This window comes from Drechmeria coniospora, chromosome 02 (assembly GCF_001625195.1).
Source record: "Drechmeria coniospora strain ARSEF 6962 chromosome 02, whole genome shotgun sequence".
Taxonomy (NCBI): Eukaryota; Fungi; Ascomycota; class Sordariomycetes; order Hypocreales; family Ophiocordycipitaceae; genus Drechmeria; species Drechmeria coniospora.
In genome coordinates, this window is record NC_054390.1 from 9,546,112 (window position 1) to 9,560,917 (window position 14,806).

Genomic DNA, 14,806 nt, shown 5'->3' on the forward strand with positions numbered 1-14,806 from the left:
GTCCATTGGATATTCCGATACAATAAATCGCCTACCTACCTACCGCTCGCCGGTGCTACAACAACGACGCTCCATTATGATGTTGCGAGCAATACTAGTTAGCATCGTGCATATTATCCATTGGATATTCCGATGCAACAAATCGCCTACCTGCCTACCGCTTGCCGGTACTACGACGACGACGCTCTATGATATTCCGATGCAACAAATCGCCCACCTGCCTACCGCTCGCCGGTGCTATGACGACAACGGTCCATCATATGTTGCGAGCAACACCTGGCATCGTGCATACTGTCCATTGGATTTCCGATGCAACAAATGGACCGCGTCCGCCTTTCCCATCATTTGTCTCAACTCACACCTCGCACACTCGCCCTGCTCGATCGAACCTTGCTTGACCTGCGCCCATCGTTTATTCGACTACTCTATTAAATGCTTCTTGGGCCGCCGCATGAACCTCGCAAACGAGGCTGCCCGATGATCGAGGTCCGACAAAATTACTCTTCATCATCTCGACGTCAACTCGGACGACGCAGCTTCCACCAAACGCCCTTCAAGTCTGTTCTTGAAACCTTATTTTCTTCATCCCATCATGGTCCCCTTGACGCATCGGTAGGGGAGCTCTCGGCCCGTCTCCGAGTGTCATGCTCACAAGTGCGACCCGTTTTCTCGCTTCCGCAGCGTCGCCGGCGCCCTCGTGTCGGAGCTGCAAGACGGACAGTCATGGTTGGTCGAGTCTGAAAAGCACATGGGGTTGTAGATGCGCCGCTTGATGTACGTCGTCAGGGCCACGTCGCCCCACTCCTCCCATTGATGCCACATGGTCTCGGGAAGCGTCGACACGCCGTCGCGACGAGCTGCCTTCATCACCTCGCGGGCGACGACGATGCTAGCCTCGCGCACCCGCTCGATTCTCGGGTAGATGAGGCCCCTCTGAATCTCATCCGGGTTGAGTGTTTCGGAAAGCGCCTGTGCTGACGCGTACACCATGTCGTCCGTGATGCGCGACGCCTTGGCGAGGATGGCACCGAGACCGAGGCCGGGGAAGACGTACACGTTGTTGCCCTGGTTGGGATGATACGTCACCGATCTGCCGTCGCTGGTCTTCGTCGTGAAGGCGTGGAACGGAGAGCCCGAGGCAAAGATGACGGAGCCGTCGGTCCATTCGACCGCCTGCTCGAATGTGCACTCCGCCTTGGTCAAGGGGTTGCTCAGCGGGAAGAGGATGGGCCGACGACCCGGGCCGCCGGCGTCGACGGATGCCTTGAGAGCACGGACGACGGGCTCGGTGAAGACGCCAAACGTCGCCGTCAGACCGACGAGGGCGCTTGGCTTGACGTGCTCGATGACCTCCTCCAGCGTGCGGAGCTGCAGGCCGTTGTTGTCTCGGCGAGCAAAATACTTCTTGTGCTCGGCCAGCTTGTCGCCTCGGTCGCCGGTGACGAGGCCTTTCGTGTCGACAAGCCAGAACTTGTCGCGCGCCTCGGCCTCAGAGAGACCTCTACGAGTGTAGTACTCGACGAGCTGCTTGGCGACGCCGACGCCGGCCGAACCGGCACCCATGAAAACGAGGCGCTGCTCCTCGAGCGGCACGCCGGATATTTCCACGCCGCCGATATATCTGGAGCGCGTCAGCGAGAAAGGCGCACATCCATGGTTCAGGCAAACTCACCCGCCGAGGATGACGGCACCGGTGCCCTGGATGTCGTCGTTAAAGCATCTGTGGCTGTTTCTGTACCTGTCGAGGTAGTTGAAGGCCTTTTCGCTCTCAAAATCTTCAAACTGGACAACCATGTCGGGGTACACGTCCTTGACGGCCTCCATGAACTCGTCCATGAACTCTCTCTCCTCGGCCTTGGAGACGCGCTTCTGCCGCAGACCGAGGTACAGCGGATCCTTCAGGTTCGTTTCGTTGTCCGTGCCGGTGTCCAAGACGATGGGCAGCGTCTTTTTCGGATGAATTCCGGCCGCGGCCGTGTACAGAGACAGCTTGCCAATCTATCGTCGTGTCAGCCAAGAAAAAAAACCCCCATCGAGCGAGGAGAATGGCGACGCCATCACGCACCGATATGCCGACGCCGTTGATGCCCAAGTCGCCGAGACCCAGGATCCGGGACCCGTCCGTGACGACGCAAATTTCCGGGTTGGGGCAGGCCCAGTTCCGGAGCATGGTGCGAATCGACTTTCGTTGCTTGATGGAAATGTACAAAGCCTCGGGACGCGTGTAGAGGGTCGAGTACTGCAGGCAGACATCACCGATGGTGGGCGTGTAGACCAGAGGCATGAGGTCGCGGATGTTGTCCATCAGGAGGCGGTAGAAGAGGTCGGTATTCTCCGCCTTGACCGACGACAGGTACAGGTACTTGTCGATGTTGGTCTGTCGAGTATCGATCATGCGCATCGCCCTCGCGCACTGGGTGCTGAGGCTCTCCATGGCATGGGGAAGAAGACCGGTGAGGTTTTTCGTCACTCGCTCCTCGGGAGTAAAGGACAGGCCTGATCCGTCAGACCACTTGCGTCGCGAAGGAGAGGAGAGGAGAGGAGAGGAGAGGAGAGGAGAGGAAAGGTAAAGGAGAGTGGCGAGGAGGAGAGACGTGTACGAACCCTTGTTCCATTGGGGCTCACGAATGACGTGGAAGCCGGTGGCGTGGGATTCCGACATGTATTCGTTGTCGCGCGTTTGCTTGACTTCGGCAGCGTCGACTTGGGCCGGAGCCAAGCGCTGGTCGACGGCGGCGAGTCTCATCGGTTCTTCAAGCATGGAGACGTCAACAGCTGTCATTGGGTCATCGCTCGTGAGTCTGGGCCCAGGGTGAGAGGTGGGGTCATTAGACAGTGATGTGCGAGAGGAGCGACCGGTGCCTACGGAGGTGGAGGGTGAAGACGACCGAGGGGTAGACGGCATGACGGTGCCGTCGACCGGACCGCGGGTCGCTGTCATGGGTAGGGTTGGGTACGATGGCGATGCAGAGGAAGAAAAGGGCGCAGAGTGCGGCAACCTCGCTGCCCGTGTCGACCAGGAGGCGGAAGATGCGGCGACCAAGGTCGAATCAGAGGAGCCAGCAACGACCCCGAGGCGGGAACGACGGTTTATCAACAATCTGCGGCACGATCCGCGGCGCAAGGGGGGGGCGATCCAGGTCGAGAGCCTCTGCCGATGCATGGGATAGGGAGAGAGGGTAGGCCGAGCGAGCAGGGAAGCGGACGTTGGGGGGGTGGAGTGTGGTGATGCGAGGTTGGAGGTAGGAAGGGACAGGGGAACGACGAGAGCGCGTCGGAGGAGGGGACTGACAGGTTTGCTTGATGCACGCCTGGTGTGGGCGGGCAGGTTTCAGAGACCGAAGAGGAGATGGGATGCTAGCATGAGGGACCGGCGTGTGATGGGAGACGACGGCGGCGAGAGGAGGGTGGGCGAGAGAGGAAGAGAGGAAGAGAGAAGGTGAGGGCGTGCGGCAAGCCGATGCCGGTGCTCGAGCCCGTCGCAACGGTAGGTGGGTGGTATGATGTATAGTTGTGTGTGTACGGAGTACCGGCGAGGGACTTGCGTGGAAAATGGTGCAGCGTATGTGCCAGACAATATTGAAGCGATGCACGGGTCCTCCAAAGAGTATGTTCAGGTGCAGGTCGGTGTGCAACTAGTCGTCGCAGGCGTGCTGCTGCTGCGTCCAAGGCGCTGCTGGAGTTTGGATCGCGATTCGTGGGGAGCGTGGACAGGACTGACGAGCCGACGCGAGGGTTGAGGTTGGAAGGAGAAAATTGGAGCTGAACGGGCGATGATGGGGATGGATGGATGGGTGGATGGATGGATGGATGGATGGATGCGTTGGTACCTGCAGCACAGTATGGAGTAGGTATGATGGGGATGACGGGGCCATCCGACTGGAGTAAGTGTGCACTAGCAACCAGTGTACTGTACAGTGCTTGCGTGCTAGCATGGAGTGCTTGTACAGTACTTTCCAGTGCTGCAATGTCGAAACAGTGGTCGACAACTGACTCTGGGGTTCTCTGCAGTATTACTTTACGAGCAGGCTCTACGGTGCAAGTGCGCAGAACGTACGGTGTACAGCCGGCCCTAGTCACGTCCGGCGACGTAGCATAAATCGTCGTCCCTAGCTGGCCAGGTGCCGGCACCAACGAACGATGATGAATGTCAGTATGAATCATGACGGAAATGGGCCCGTGCCTGGCTTCGTTTCGGCGTCGCAGAGGAAGGGGATTTCTTTGCACCGAGACTTCCTTGCCCAATTCTCTGGCACGTTTGTCGTGCGCCATAGCGCAGTGTGGGAATTCATGACGAGGATTTTACCATTGTCACCGAGTACTGCAAAAAGTTCGGAGTACAGTACACCGTACGGAGAGCATAAATAAATGCCTAGTTGTAAGTACTAGGTACTAGTACGTATACGTGCAATGTACAGCGTATTGTGTGTGTAATAAATGCCTAGTTGTAAGTACTAGGTACAGTATGTATACGTGCACTGTACAGCCTATTGTACGTACATGTACTCATTCATATCCGTACCAAGTAATACAACTACGCCTACGGAGGTCTACATACAATTCACCCACGGAGGTCTACATACAATACACCTACGGAGGTCCATACAATACACCTACGTGCTGCAGGTCCGCAGCTGTCTTGACGGCAGCCGGTCAGTGCAAGTATCTCTAGTACTTGCTGCACGGCAGAAAGCCACTACGAGTTGTACGGCAGTTGTATTAACAGGAATACTACAGAGTACCGCTGAAGATACTGCTTAGCACTGTAGACATGTACTGTAGGCGCCCGTTGAAGCCTTGCTTGTGCTTCAGAACGGTCTTCTAAACATAGAATAATACCTGGAAGGGGTTAAATTTTTGTTGGGACCACCAAAATAGGTGTACACCATACTGTGCGCAATCCGTTGTAACTCTCCATACATGTACGTGTAAGTTATGGTGCACTCACCTATACAGTAGAGGTACAAGTACAGTGCGAACGCGGAACGTACAGCACAACAAGTAAGTACCTGTGCCTAACTTGCATGAACGGAGGCGTACTGTACATCTACGGAGTACTCACACTCCCTACTAAGGTCCAGTACGCTACTGGTGGTGTAAGTACTGTACAAGTTCACACAGTACGGAATACTAACGACGACGACCCTCATCCCATCGCGACTGCTGAAAAGGCTGAAGAGCATGGTGGAGACCAGATACTTGCACTCCGTACTCACGGTGAAAAGGCAGGAACGGATCCCTTAACCCCTCCCTGCTCCGGCGGCAGGTGCCTTGTTGCCACTCGGCAGCTGACGAATCCAATCCAATCAAATCCGCACAATTACGAGCATTACTTGTACACGTACGGAGCGGTATTTCCAAACCTCGAATCAAAAACCTCACGCTGCTCGATGCAATTCCCCGGTCCCCTGTGGACCCCTACTGCATGGCCGTTTGTTTCTCTTACACAATCGCCAGGGCCCGTTGGGGCAGACGTCGGAATTCAGGGCAACACAGGGCAACCCCCAGCTTGTCGGATACGGATCAGACAGATGAGACAGATTCCGGCAATTCTTCGCCGACTGGGTAACGACAGCTCCAGAAATTCGTCGACCTACCGCCTTCGAACCAGTCAAGCACGAGCGCCGTACAAGTACGAGGCCAGGTGTACGTGTACAGTACTTACATGTACTGTGCATCAATACGAGCGCCGTACAAATGCTCCGTACAATGAGCTGCATCGTTGCCCGGTCCTGCATGAGGGACGGGCGTAGCATCGCCACGCAACGACGGCCGCGCTCTACAGCACGGGAGCTTGGGTAGTGAGTCCCCACCCGTTGGCTTGGCGAGGGCGGCCTTGCATATGCTAGGATCCCAGCAGTTTCAGTGTCGCGTGGGCAGACATCTTTTTGGAATATTGGGACTGTGCTGACATTCAGGATCGGATATGCAGATGCCTTCACCCCCGCCGCCCGTGATTCGAAACGAAGAGGAAACAAGGAGCGACTGCTCGATGGCACAGAACGTACTACACTGCACGAGTACACATTGTACAACCTCTTTGTGCACTTCCGGCATGTTCAACCCGTCCTGTTCGTCGTTCTGGACGAGGACTTTGCGAGTCGTCGTATCCACAAAAATCAACTCTTGCTCGCGTTGCTTCCGGTTTGTTCCGACATGCAGGGTCAGTGTGGATGCTGATCTGAAGCCGTCCCCACTCCGTCCGTGCCTACCGGCGCCGGCGCCGAACTGACCAGGCTCAACAGATGCCCAGATGCTGGTCACGGCCACCTGCACACGGGCAGTACGGTACGAGTGTCAGGACGAAGTGGACTTGCTATACTAGTACTGTACAGTAAGTAAAACTCCATACTGTACTTGCTTACATCAACGGCTCGACTACAGAGTACGCGGCGTAAATTTGGTGAGCCGTTGGTTGCTGTTGACGCCAGCCCGCCCTGTCCTGTGACCTTGTCCTGCCAGCATACCCTTGCCGAGACCGGAGATCTTTTCGGGCGTCGAGAATATTACTCTGGCGCACGGTCGCAAGCAAGTACAGCACGAAGCCCACATTTTCAACAGAACCGATGTCGGCAGTGTGCACTTCAGAGCGAACGTGCGAGTCCACGCGCTTGTACGGAGTGAGTACTTACTTGGGCAGGGGTAAAGATGACTGCTGCAAGGCCGAGAAGTTTTGTCGAGCCCCAACAGGATAATGCGTCGAATTCCATGTCGCTGTCGGCAGACGGTGCCTACATTTCGTGTACATCGAAGCGAGCTGACATTTGCACAGAAAGGGACATCACAAGTGCAAATGCTGGTTCATGTCGGCGGTAGGAAACGTCGCACCCACCATGAGGGTGTTAAAATGCTCCAAGTCACTGTACGGATACATGTGCCGGCAGACTGCCGAGGCAAACATCCGGCATCTATCCTCATCGGCACTCGCCAACATTCTCCCGGCCGACCTCGGGTCCCCGCGATGATCCACCTTGCCCTCCATCCGTTTCATCATCTGCACGTACCGGTGCAAGCATGCATGCTGCCGCTGCAAGTACTTGTACCTGCTTCCTCGCCGTCACATGCGCCCAATTCCCATTCATCCCGGCAGATCAAACGCCAAGCGGATGAAGTCGCTCTCCCGCACTCTGCAGATCGGTACATGTCCGTGATGGACCTGGCGGCTTCAGTCGGCCTTGTCGTCCCGATCGACGGCTGATCTCGGGATCTAGATGCCGCTAGATTGCCCGCATCCTACCATCCATCGCCCCCTTCCCCGGATATCTCTCATCTGTGACTCGGGGGTCGTGCGGCACGTGCCCTGGCCGTTTCATTGCCGGCGACGGGGATGGTGTACAGTATACTTGATGCTCATGCTGCTCGCTCGAGACGGCATCGCGGTTCGCCGGCCTTTCACATGCTTCCACACTCTTGCACGAGTACTGATCCAGCAGCTGAATGGCCTTTCAGAATTGAAAATGTCGTCACATGGCCACTATGCAGTACGGCCACTCCTGCAAAAACTCTTGCGCTATCCTCACACCCAACACGCTACGCTGTTCTCCGGCCCCTGGCGTCACCATTCCGTCCGGTGCACCCGTGTTTTGGCCACGCGACAGCCGCGGCAACTCGACGCACGTCACTTTGCATCCTCCTTGCCAGACTGCGTCGCCTTTTGGGTCGCCTTTTCGACCTTGGCAAGCGCCTTGCCGTCCTGCAACGCCCACCACCGCCTCAGGCCCTTTGCGTGCTCAAACTCCTCATCCGTGACCTCGACCGGCGGACCCTTGATCTGTGGCAGCATGTCCTCGTCGTCCTTCTCAAACACGGCCCAGGCCGAGGCATCTCCAACCCGGACGCCGAAACCACGGCCCTTGACGGAGACGACGTGCATGCGCCGAAGGAGGACCACATCCCCGGCCTGGATCACGGGCAAGGAAGCCTTGTGCGGCCGGAAAATGTGAGCCACGCTGACGGCGTTGGGAGCCGTCGAAGGATCTGTAAGGATCAGTTCTAGCATGTAATCTCGAGGACCGTTCTTGGGTCGATGCGGCTGCGACGGTGTCAACGATGATACGGCGAAAATGTCCACCGTCTTGGCCAAAGACAAACGCAGGGACTTGAGCTGCAAGAAGTCCGGCAGCCTCGTTCGCAGCCCTGTTTCCAGCTGCTTCTTCAGCGTCGTGACGTCGTCCGGAACCGCCGAGCCAGCCACCGGGGAAGAACTTGAAACGTCCACTTCTGGCACCTTGTGAGCTGCCTCGGGAGTGATCAAGCGCCGGGAACTCCTCGCAGGCGAGCGCGACGCCTTGGATGCATGCCTACTAGGGTCTGGGTGATCCATGCTGCGCGTTACACGCGTTGTCGGTATTTGGCTATCCTCGTCCTCCGCTGGCGCTTTCGCGAGCAGGATGCTCGCGTCCACCCGCTGGTTCTTTTTACGGCTTGCGCGCGCCCGCAGCGTACCGGGGGACTTGGTATTCGTCAGCTCCGGCTGCTGGGGAGAGGACGCAAGTTCGGGACTCGCTTGATCACCATGGCGTTGACTGAGAGGCGGCGGAGAGCGAGTCGATTCTTCGGCTGAATGCTGAGACGGCGCCGGAGAAGAAGCCATGGCCAGGAGAAGGCTGGAGTCTTCGACCGGGTCGCTCGTTGAATTGACAGATGCCATCATCCTCTGCGTTCGGCTTCGCAAAGACCTGACCGTGATGAGAATGTCCGACTCCTGCGTGTCGCTCTCCCTACCATCTCGAATCTCACCGTGGAGCTGGGGCTGAGACACCTGATATTCGCTCTGGATCTGCGCCTCGGCTGCCAAATCGTCATCATCTTGCAACTCTCTCGACTCCATTTGACGGCCATCCACCGCACCCAGCTCCCTGGGTATTTCGTCGGGGGCGGGGGGCTGTTGCAGCTGCTGTGAGGTCGTTGTCGCCGCAGCGTTCGTCGTTGGCACTACTTGGAGGGCTCGCGTTGACTCGCCACTGGGAGGCAGCGGCTGATCTCTCTCCTGTGACTCCCCTGTGACGGACACGAATGTGTCGGGCAATTCGTCAACGGCGGATATATCCTGCATCAAGACCTCTGGACACGTTACGACCTCTGCCTCTGTCGAGATCGACGTCTTCTGTTGTGTGAAATGTGTAGAGGGGTGATGATGTGATGATTCGGGCGGTTCAACAGCGTGTAAAATTTGCACTGATTCCCGTTTCTCCCATCCGACCAGTGATTCACTTTCGATCGAAGGGTGGGGGTGTGCCTCAGCAGAAAAAAGAGCGGCCGTGTTTGGCTGCACAACCCCGATGGCCGTCAATACACTCGAACTCAAATTGGCCGTACTGATCTGCTCGTTGATCTCCTTCTCGTCAACTTTGACATTGGATATTTCATCGCGGCGGACTGCATCAACACTCCCCAAAAGCCTGGTTGCTGCAAATGAGTCGACACGAGTCTCAACATTGCTGCCGTCAAATCCGTTACTTGGGCCGGGCGCTTGTTCGAGTTCTTGCTCGAGTCCGGACTCCGGTCTGTGCTCCGATTTATGCTCCGATTCATTCTCCGGTTCATGCTCCGGTTCATTCTCCGGCTCATGCTCCGGCTCATGCTCCGGTTCATGCTCCGGTTCATGCTCCGGTTCATTCTCTGGTTCATTCTCTGGTTCATTCTCTGGTTCATTCTCTGGTTCATTCTCCGGCTCATGCTCCGGCTCATGCTCTGGTTCAAGCTCCTGCCCGTGCTGCGGTTCGTGCTGCAGTTCCTGCTCCGGTTCCTGCTCCGGTTCGTGCTCCGGTTCGTGCTCCTGTTCATTTTCCCGCTCGTGCCCCTGTTCATGCTCCAGCCCGTGCTGCGGTTCGTGTTGCAGTTCCTGCTCTGGTTCGTGCTCCGGTTCGCGCTCCGGTTCGCGCTCGATTACTTGCTCCGGTTCAAGCCCAGGTTCTTGCTCGGTTTGTGGCTCAAGATCTTGCTCAAGCCCCTGCCCCGGTCCCTGCCCGAGACCCTGCCGGAGGTCCTGTTCAGGACTTCGCTCGGACTCATACTCGGATTGACATCTGGATCCATGCTCGGACCCATGCTCGGATTCGTGCCCTGATTCGTGCCCTGATTCGTGCACTGATTCGTGCCCTGATTCTTGTTCGTGTTCCTCGTACTGATCGTTGTCGTATTCTGCATTGACAGAGGGCACATCGCCATCGTGCTCCTCTGCGTTTCTTACATTCTGAGTGGGAGGCTGCTGCCCAGTTGCTGGAGAACTGCCTGCGCCTTGAAACTGCGTCAGAGGGATGGCGGACACTGGCTTTGGCTGATCATCAACCTCATCCTCAGAATCTGACAGAAGGCTGATGAAAACCGGCTCCGTCGGAGCGGCCGCCTGCTGAGGGTAAGCGGAACCGTCGTATTCCTCTCCCTCTCCCTCTCCGTCATCGTCACTTTCCTCGTCACCTTCCTCGTCACCATCGTCGTCATCTTCGTCGTAGTATTCGCCCTCATATTCGCCACTCTCGTACTCGTCGCCATCGCTGCAGGATTCTCCTAGACTCTCATTGGCTTCAGGATTCGAGCCTACTTCGAAAGAGCCTTTGCGTTGGGCGATTTTGGTTTCGAGTGGGCGGGCGAGGGCCTCGGCACTTTCGTCAAGTCCAGTGTCCATTGGTCGCCCTTCGTGACGATGGCCTGGAATGGCAGGCTGGTCCAAGTGGTCGTCATCAGCGATCTGCTGCTGGAAGGCTCGACTGCCTTGCTGCGACTCTTCAGTCTGGTTCTCTGACGAGGACTCATCATCATCCCTAGCATGCTCGTAATTTCGCACGTAATAGTCTTCGCCCTGCATGTGGCCACCCTCCTGGAGCTCTGGTACACCGCCGTCGCGAAGAGCTGCCCCTGATTTGCCCGTATTGTGATGTGATCCTGAGGGTATGGACGGATGCTGTCCAGGGAACTGGCCGGATTGAGCGTTATCCATGACGGTCCCCTGAAGCCGAGGGGAATTTTCTCCGGCGGGCGGGAAACTACTCGCCAGAGGCGCGGAGTGATGGATATGGCCATGGCTCTGAAAATCATCTGACGGATACTGAAAGGGCTCGGGCTGCCACGGAATGTCATGGTGCTGCCTTACTTCGTGATATACATCCCTTGGGGCTGGGACATCAGCAGTCGCAAACTCCAAATGGGTATTGGGTATCTCAGGTCCGACAGCTTGAGACAAATAGGTGGGGGCCGTGATAGTTGCGCTGCCGTGTGGGACTTCCATTTCTATCGGCAAGCCATGCTCGTGTGAAATCGAATGATACGCCGAGCTTGCGCCGGCCGGCGTCGGGGATTCGTGCTGGCCGGAATTATGAGGGAAAACCCATCTGGAAGGCGTTTGAATGCTGACATGGTCGCTCTCAAAGTGGTACGCGGGAGAAAATGGTGCTGGGGTCGGGTGCATGAGGGACGGTACCGTCGATGGCTGGGCAGGTGTTTCGATCCCCGTATGCTGGACGAATGGCAAGCCTAGCGTCTGGCACCCTCCATCTACCATGGATGATGGCGGTGGAGAGGCCTTTGGTGTCGATGCACTGGCTTCCTGGGTTCGTTCATCAATCGATCGGTCGCTCCGTTGTCCATTCTCGGATGGCTGCTCCTTGTCGATGTCGGGGCTGGGCGATCGGCTGTTGTATTTCCAGACAGTATGCCCCATGCTAAAGCGAGATTTGGGTTTGCCATTGTGCCATCTGGATGCTTTATCATCGAAAATGTCGAGGCCGCTGTCGAATAGGGAGCCGTAGGAGACTCTAGCACGCTTGAGGAATGCCGGCGAGGCAAACTCTTCGAGATCGAGCGCGGCCGAGGCCAGCCTTTTGGAAGCCAGGGCAGACGCCGGCAGCGTCATGGGGGTCGCAGGCTGGAGCTGGGGCGGCGAATGGACGACGGGAGGCGAAACGGAAGGCGAAAGGTCGCGTGCCGATCTCTCCCCCTCGTGCGGTTGCGGCTGCGAATCGTCCTCGGCGGGCGCGTCAATGTCAATGACGTCCAGTTCTTGACAATCAGCCCGGCGGACGTGAAGAAGCAGGCGGCTCGTGAACTTTATCTGCCACTCGAGGGCGCTGCCGGGCAATCGCGTCGCCGTCGGGGGAGACTCCCACTGGGCACCATCGAGGCTGAGGCGGAGCTCATCGCCGCCGCCGATGTTGGCGTCGGCGAGGGCCTTTCCGGCAGCGCCGTGGAACTCGACTCGGACCTGACCCTTGTCGCGACGCAGCCTCACGTCGTTCTCGGCGAGGATGAAGGCCAGGGACCTCGTGACGATGCTGTATGGCCAGGTAATGGTGACGACGCCGTCGACGACGCGAGACTTGGCATCTTGCAGGTCGGGGCTGAGCTGCGCGACGGGCGTCGTAGCATCCGTTTTCGGCCACCCACGTGCCGATGAGCTCGGGGACGAGAGACTCTGCGCCGGCAGGCCCTGCGTCGTATCGAGCATCCTCGCAGGAGAGCTCGACGAGGCCCGGTCTTTGCGTGTGCCTGCGTTGCGTGGAATGGGTGAGAGGCGCCTACGAGCTAGGGTTTGCTGCCAAGAGACTCATGATTGATCGGGCGAGTGATGAGCGAAGGACCCTGAAGGAGCGAGGTGCGATTTTGCTGCCGATTGAAATGATGGTGTAGGTTCAATGATTGCAAGGTTGAACCGCCATCAGCTTTGGTAATGGTGTTTGGGTCGTTGCTTAAGCTGCAAGCACTCAAAATATGGCCGAATGGAGCAGGCGGTGTGGATAGTACACAGGAGCCCCTCGACTGGGTGGCACCTTCCGCCGATTAGGCAAGTTGAATTACGGGAAGGGACGAATAAAGTACTTGGGCAGGAGCATCCGAGCGAGCAAGTTGACGCCTGAGGATGAGAGAATGACAAACTGTCCACCAACGTCCGACGTATGTCATTCCATGGGCGAGCCATTCAATCAAACCTCAGCCAACCCAACATAGACACCATAGACTGCTTTTTGCTCCTCTGCCGTCCATTTCTTCGTACCATTACATTCATCGATTAATTCCCCGCCGTCGCCCGGGATGACGTAGCGGTTCATTGTCAGGAACAAGGACGGTCACCAGCACACGTGTTTTGCGTAGAGTACGGTCCTCTGCTTCGACATTCTAGCCCTCGCACCATGGGCTCCCTCGACCCCCCGCTCTTCCGTGTGAGCAAGATCGCGATCATCGGGGCTGGTCCGGCGGGCCTCGCCACGGCAAAGTATCTCCGAGACCAGGGCGACTTCGAGTCCATCGTCGTGTTCGAGCAGCAGGACGAGGTCGGTGGCATCTGGAACTACAGCGACGTTGCGCCTGGTCCATACCCCGTGCCTCAGCTTGACCCCTTCTTCCCGCCAGACGCACCGGTCCCGTCGTCGTCGTCCTCGCAGGGAGCCCCCGTGTTTCCGTCACCCATATACGACCGTCTACACGCCAACATCCCGGCTGCTCTCATGAGCTTTTCGGATCGACCCTTTCCCGGGGGATCGCGCCTGTTTCCGACCCGTCAGGATATCCAGGCGTATCTCGTTCGGTACGCCGAGGACGTCCGCCACCTCGTTCGCTTCTGCGTTGCAGTCACCAGCGTAGTGCGGGAGGACCATGACGGGCGTGACAGATGGAGGCTCGAGGCCCAGTCTACCGTCGACGGCACCATGGTCGTTCAAGACGTCTTTGACGCCGTCGTCGTCGCCAACGGCCACTACTCGGTGCCCTTTATCCCTCTCATGGCCAACATCGAAGCCTTCCACAAGGCCCACCCATCCGTCATCACGCACTCGAAGCAGTACCGGCGAGCCGACGATTTTAAGGATGCCAAGGTCGTCGTCGTCGGGAACGGACCGTCCGGCGTCGATCTTGCCCTGCAGATCAATCAAGTCTCTCGAGGCAGGACCATCTTGTCGGTGAGGACCCCGACGTCGCCTGACAAGCTGGCCCACACTGGCTGCGAAGAAGTCCCCGAGATCGCCGAGTTCCTGCCAGAGCAGCGAGCCGTCCGGTTCAAGGACGGTCGGGTCGACACCAACATCGACGCCGTCGTCTTCTGCACCGGCTTCCTCTTTAGCTACCCCTTTCTCCCCGACCTGCAACCCAAGTTGATCACCAACGGACAAGGCGTCCATGGGCTCTACAAGCACCTCATCTCCATCCGGCACCCCACACTCGTCTTCCCCGCTCTCAACATGAAGTCGGTCCCCTGGCAGGTCTCCGAGGCGCAAGCCGCCCTCGTCGCCGCCGTCTGGTCAAACAATCTGGCCCTGCCTGCGCGCGAGGAGATGGAGCGCTGGAGCAAGGAACTCGAGGAGCGCGAAGGTGAATCCCTCCACGTGTTTGCCACCTTTGGGGACGGCCACTACATCAACGAATTGCACGACTTGGTCGCGACGGCTGAGAAGACGGGAAAGCCGGCGCCGAGGTGGGACGATGAGCTCTTCTGGCAGCGAAGTGTCTTTTCCGACGCCAAGCTGCGCTTCGAGAAGCAGGGATGCAAAGCCACCACGCTGGGGGAGCTTGGTCTTCATTACGATCCCGACTGGCGAAGAAGCACATGTTGCGCAGACGATTGATAATGGGCGCATTGCGCGGTGGACAACTAGACCCGGTGAACGATGCATTGATGCATGTAGACGCCGTACAAGGAACCAGCGGGGCCGCGGCGAAGTCATGATGTGGCTCGTTGCAAGCTCTATTCTTGACATCGGTCTGCTTGTTGTTCACTGCCGTCCCTCGACTATCCATTCTCCAAACCAATACATGCGTGTAGAGGTACCCTCTCGCCAACAAATTGCGGCCGATTGGGTGATTGGCATGGCTGGCTGTC

The 14,806-nt window shown here is 57.7% G+C and overlaps 4 protein-coding genes across 4 annotated transcripts; 1 reads left to right on the forward strand and 3 right to left on the reverse strand.

Moving 5' to 3' along the window:
- Nucleotides 1-648: 648 nt before the first annotated feature.
- DCS_05745 (putative malate dehydrogenase) lies at nt 649-2,941 on the reverse strand (the record flags this gene model as incomplete). The annotated part of the gene is made up of 3 exons (XM_040803047.1): nt 649-1,621; nt 1,673-1,998; nt 2,066-2,941. The coding sequence occupies 3 exons, from the start codon at nt 2,939-2,941 to the stop codon at nt 649-651; spliced, it is 2,175 nt and encodes a 724-aa protein (XP_040658080.1).
- Nucleotides 2,942-3,357: 416 nt separating this feature from the next.
- On the reverse strand, nt 3,358-4,272 carry DCS_05746 (uncharacterized protein; the record flags this gene model as incomplete). Its single annotated transcript, XM_040803048.1, has 1 exon — nt 3,358-4,272. The coding sequence occupies one exon, from the start codon at nt 4,270-4,272 to the stop codon at nt 3,358-3,360; it is 915 nt and encodes a 304-aa protein (XP_040658081.1).
- A 3,346-nt stretch (nt 4,273-7,618) lies between these two features.
- DCS_05747 (uncharacterized protein) lies at nt 7,619-12,442 on the reverse strand (the record flags this gene model as incomplete). The annotated part of the gene is made up of 1 exon (XM_040803049.1): nt 7,619-12,442. One exon carries the CDS (start codon nt 12,440-12,442, stop codon nt 7,619-7,621), a length of 4,824 nt encoding a protein of 1,607 aa, XP_040658082.1.
- Nucleotides 12,443-13,124: 682 nt separating this feature from the next.
- On the forward strand, nt 13,125-14,552 carry DCS_05748 (uncharacterized protein; the record flags this gene model as incomplete). Its single annotated transcript, XM_040803050.1, has 1 exon — nt 13,125-14,552. The coding sequence occupies one exon, from the start codon at nt 13,125-13,127 to the stop codon at nt 14,550-14,552; it is 1,428 nt and encodes a 475-aa protein (XP_040658083.1).
- Between the last annotated feature and the right edge of the window lie 254 nt (nt 14,553-14,806).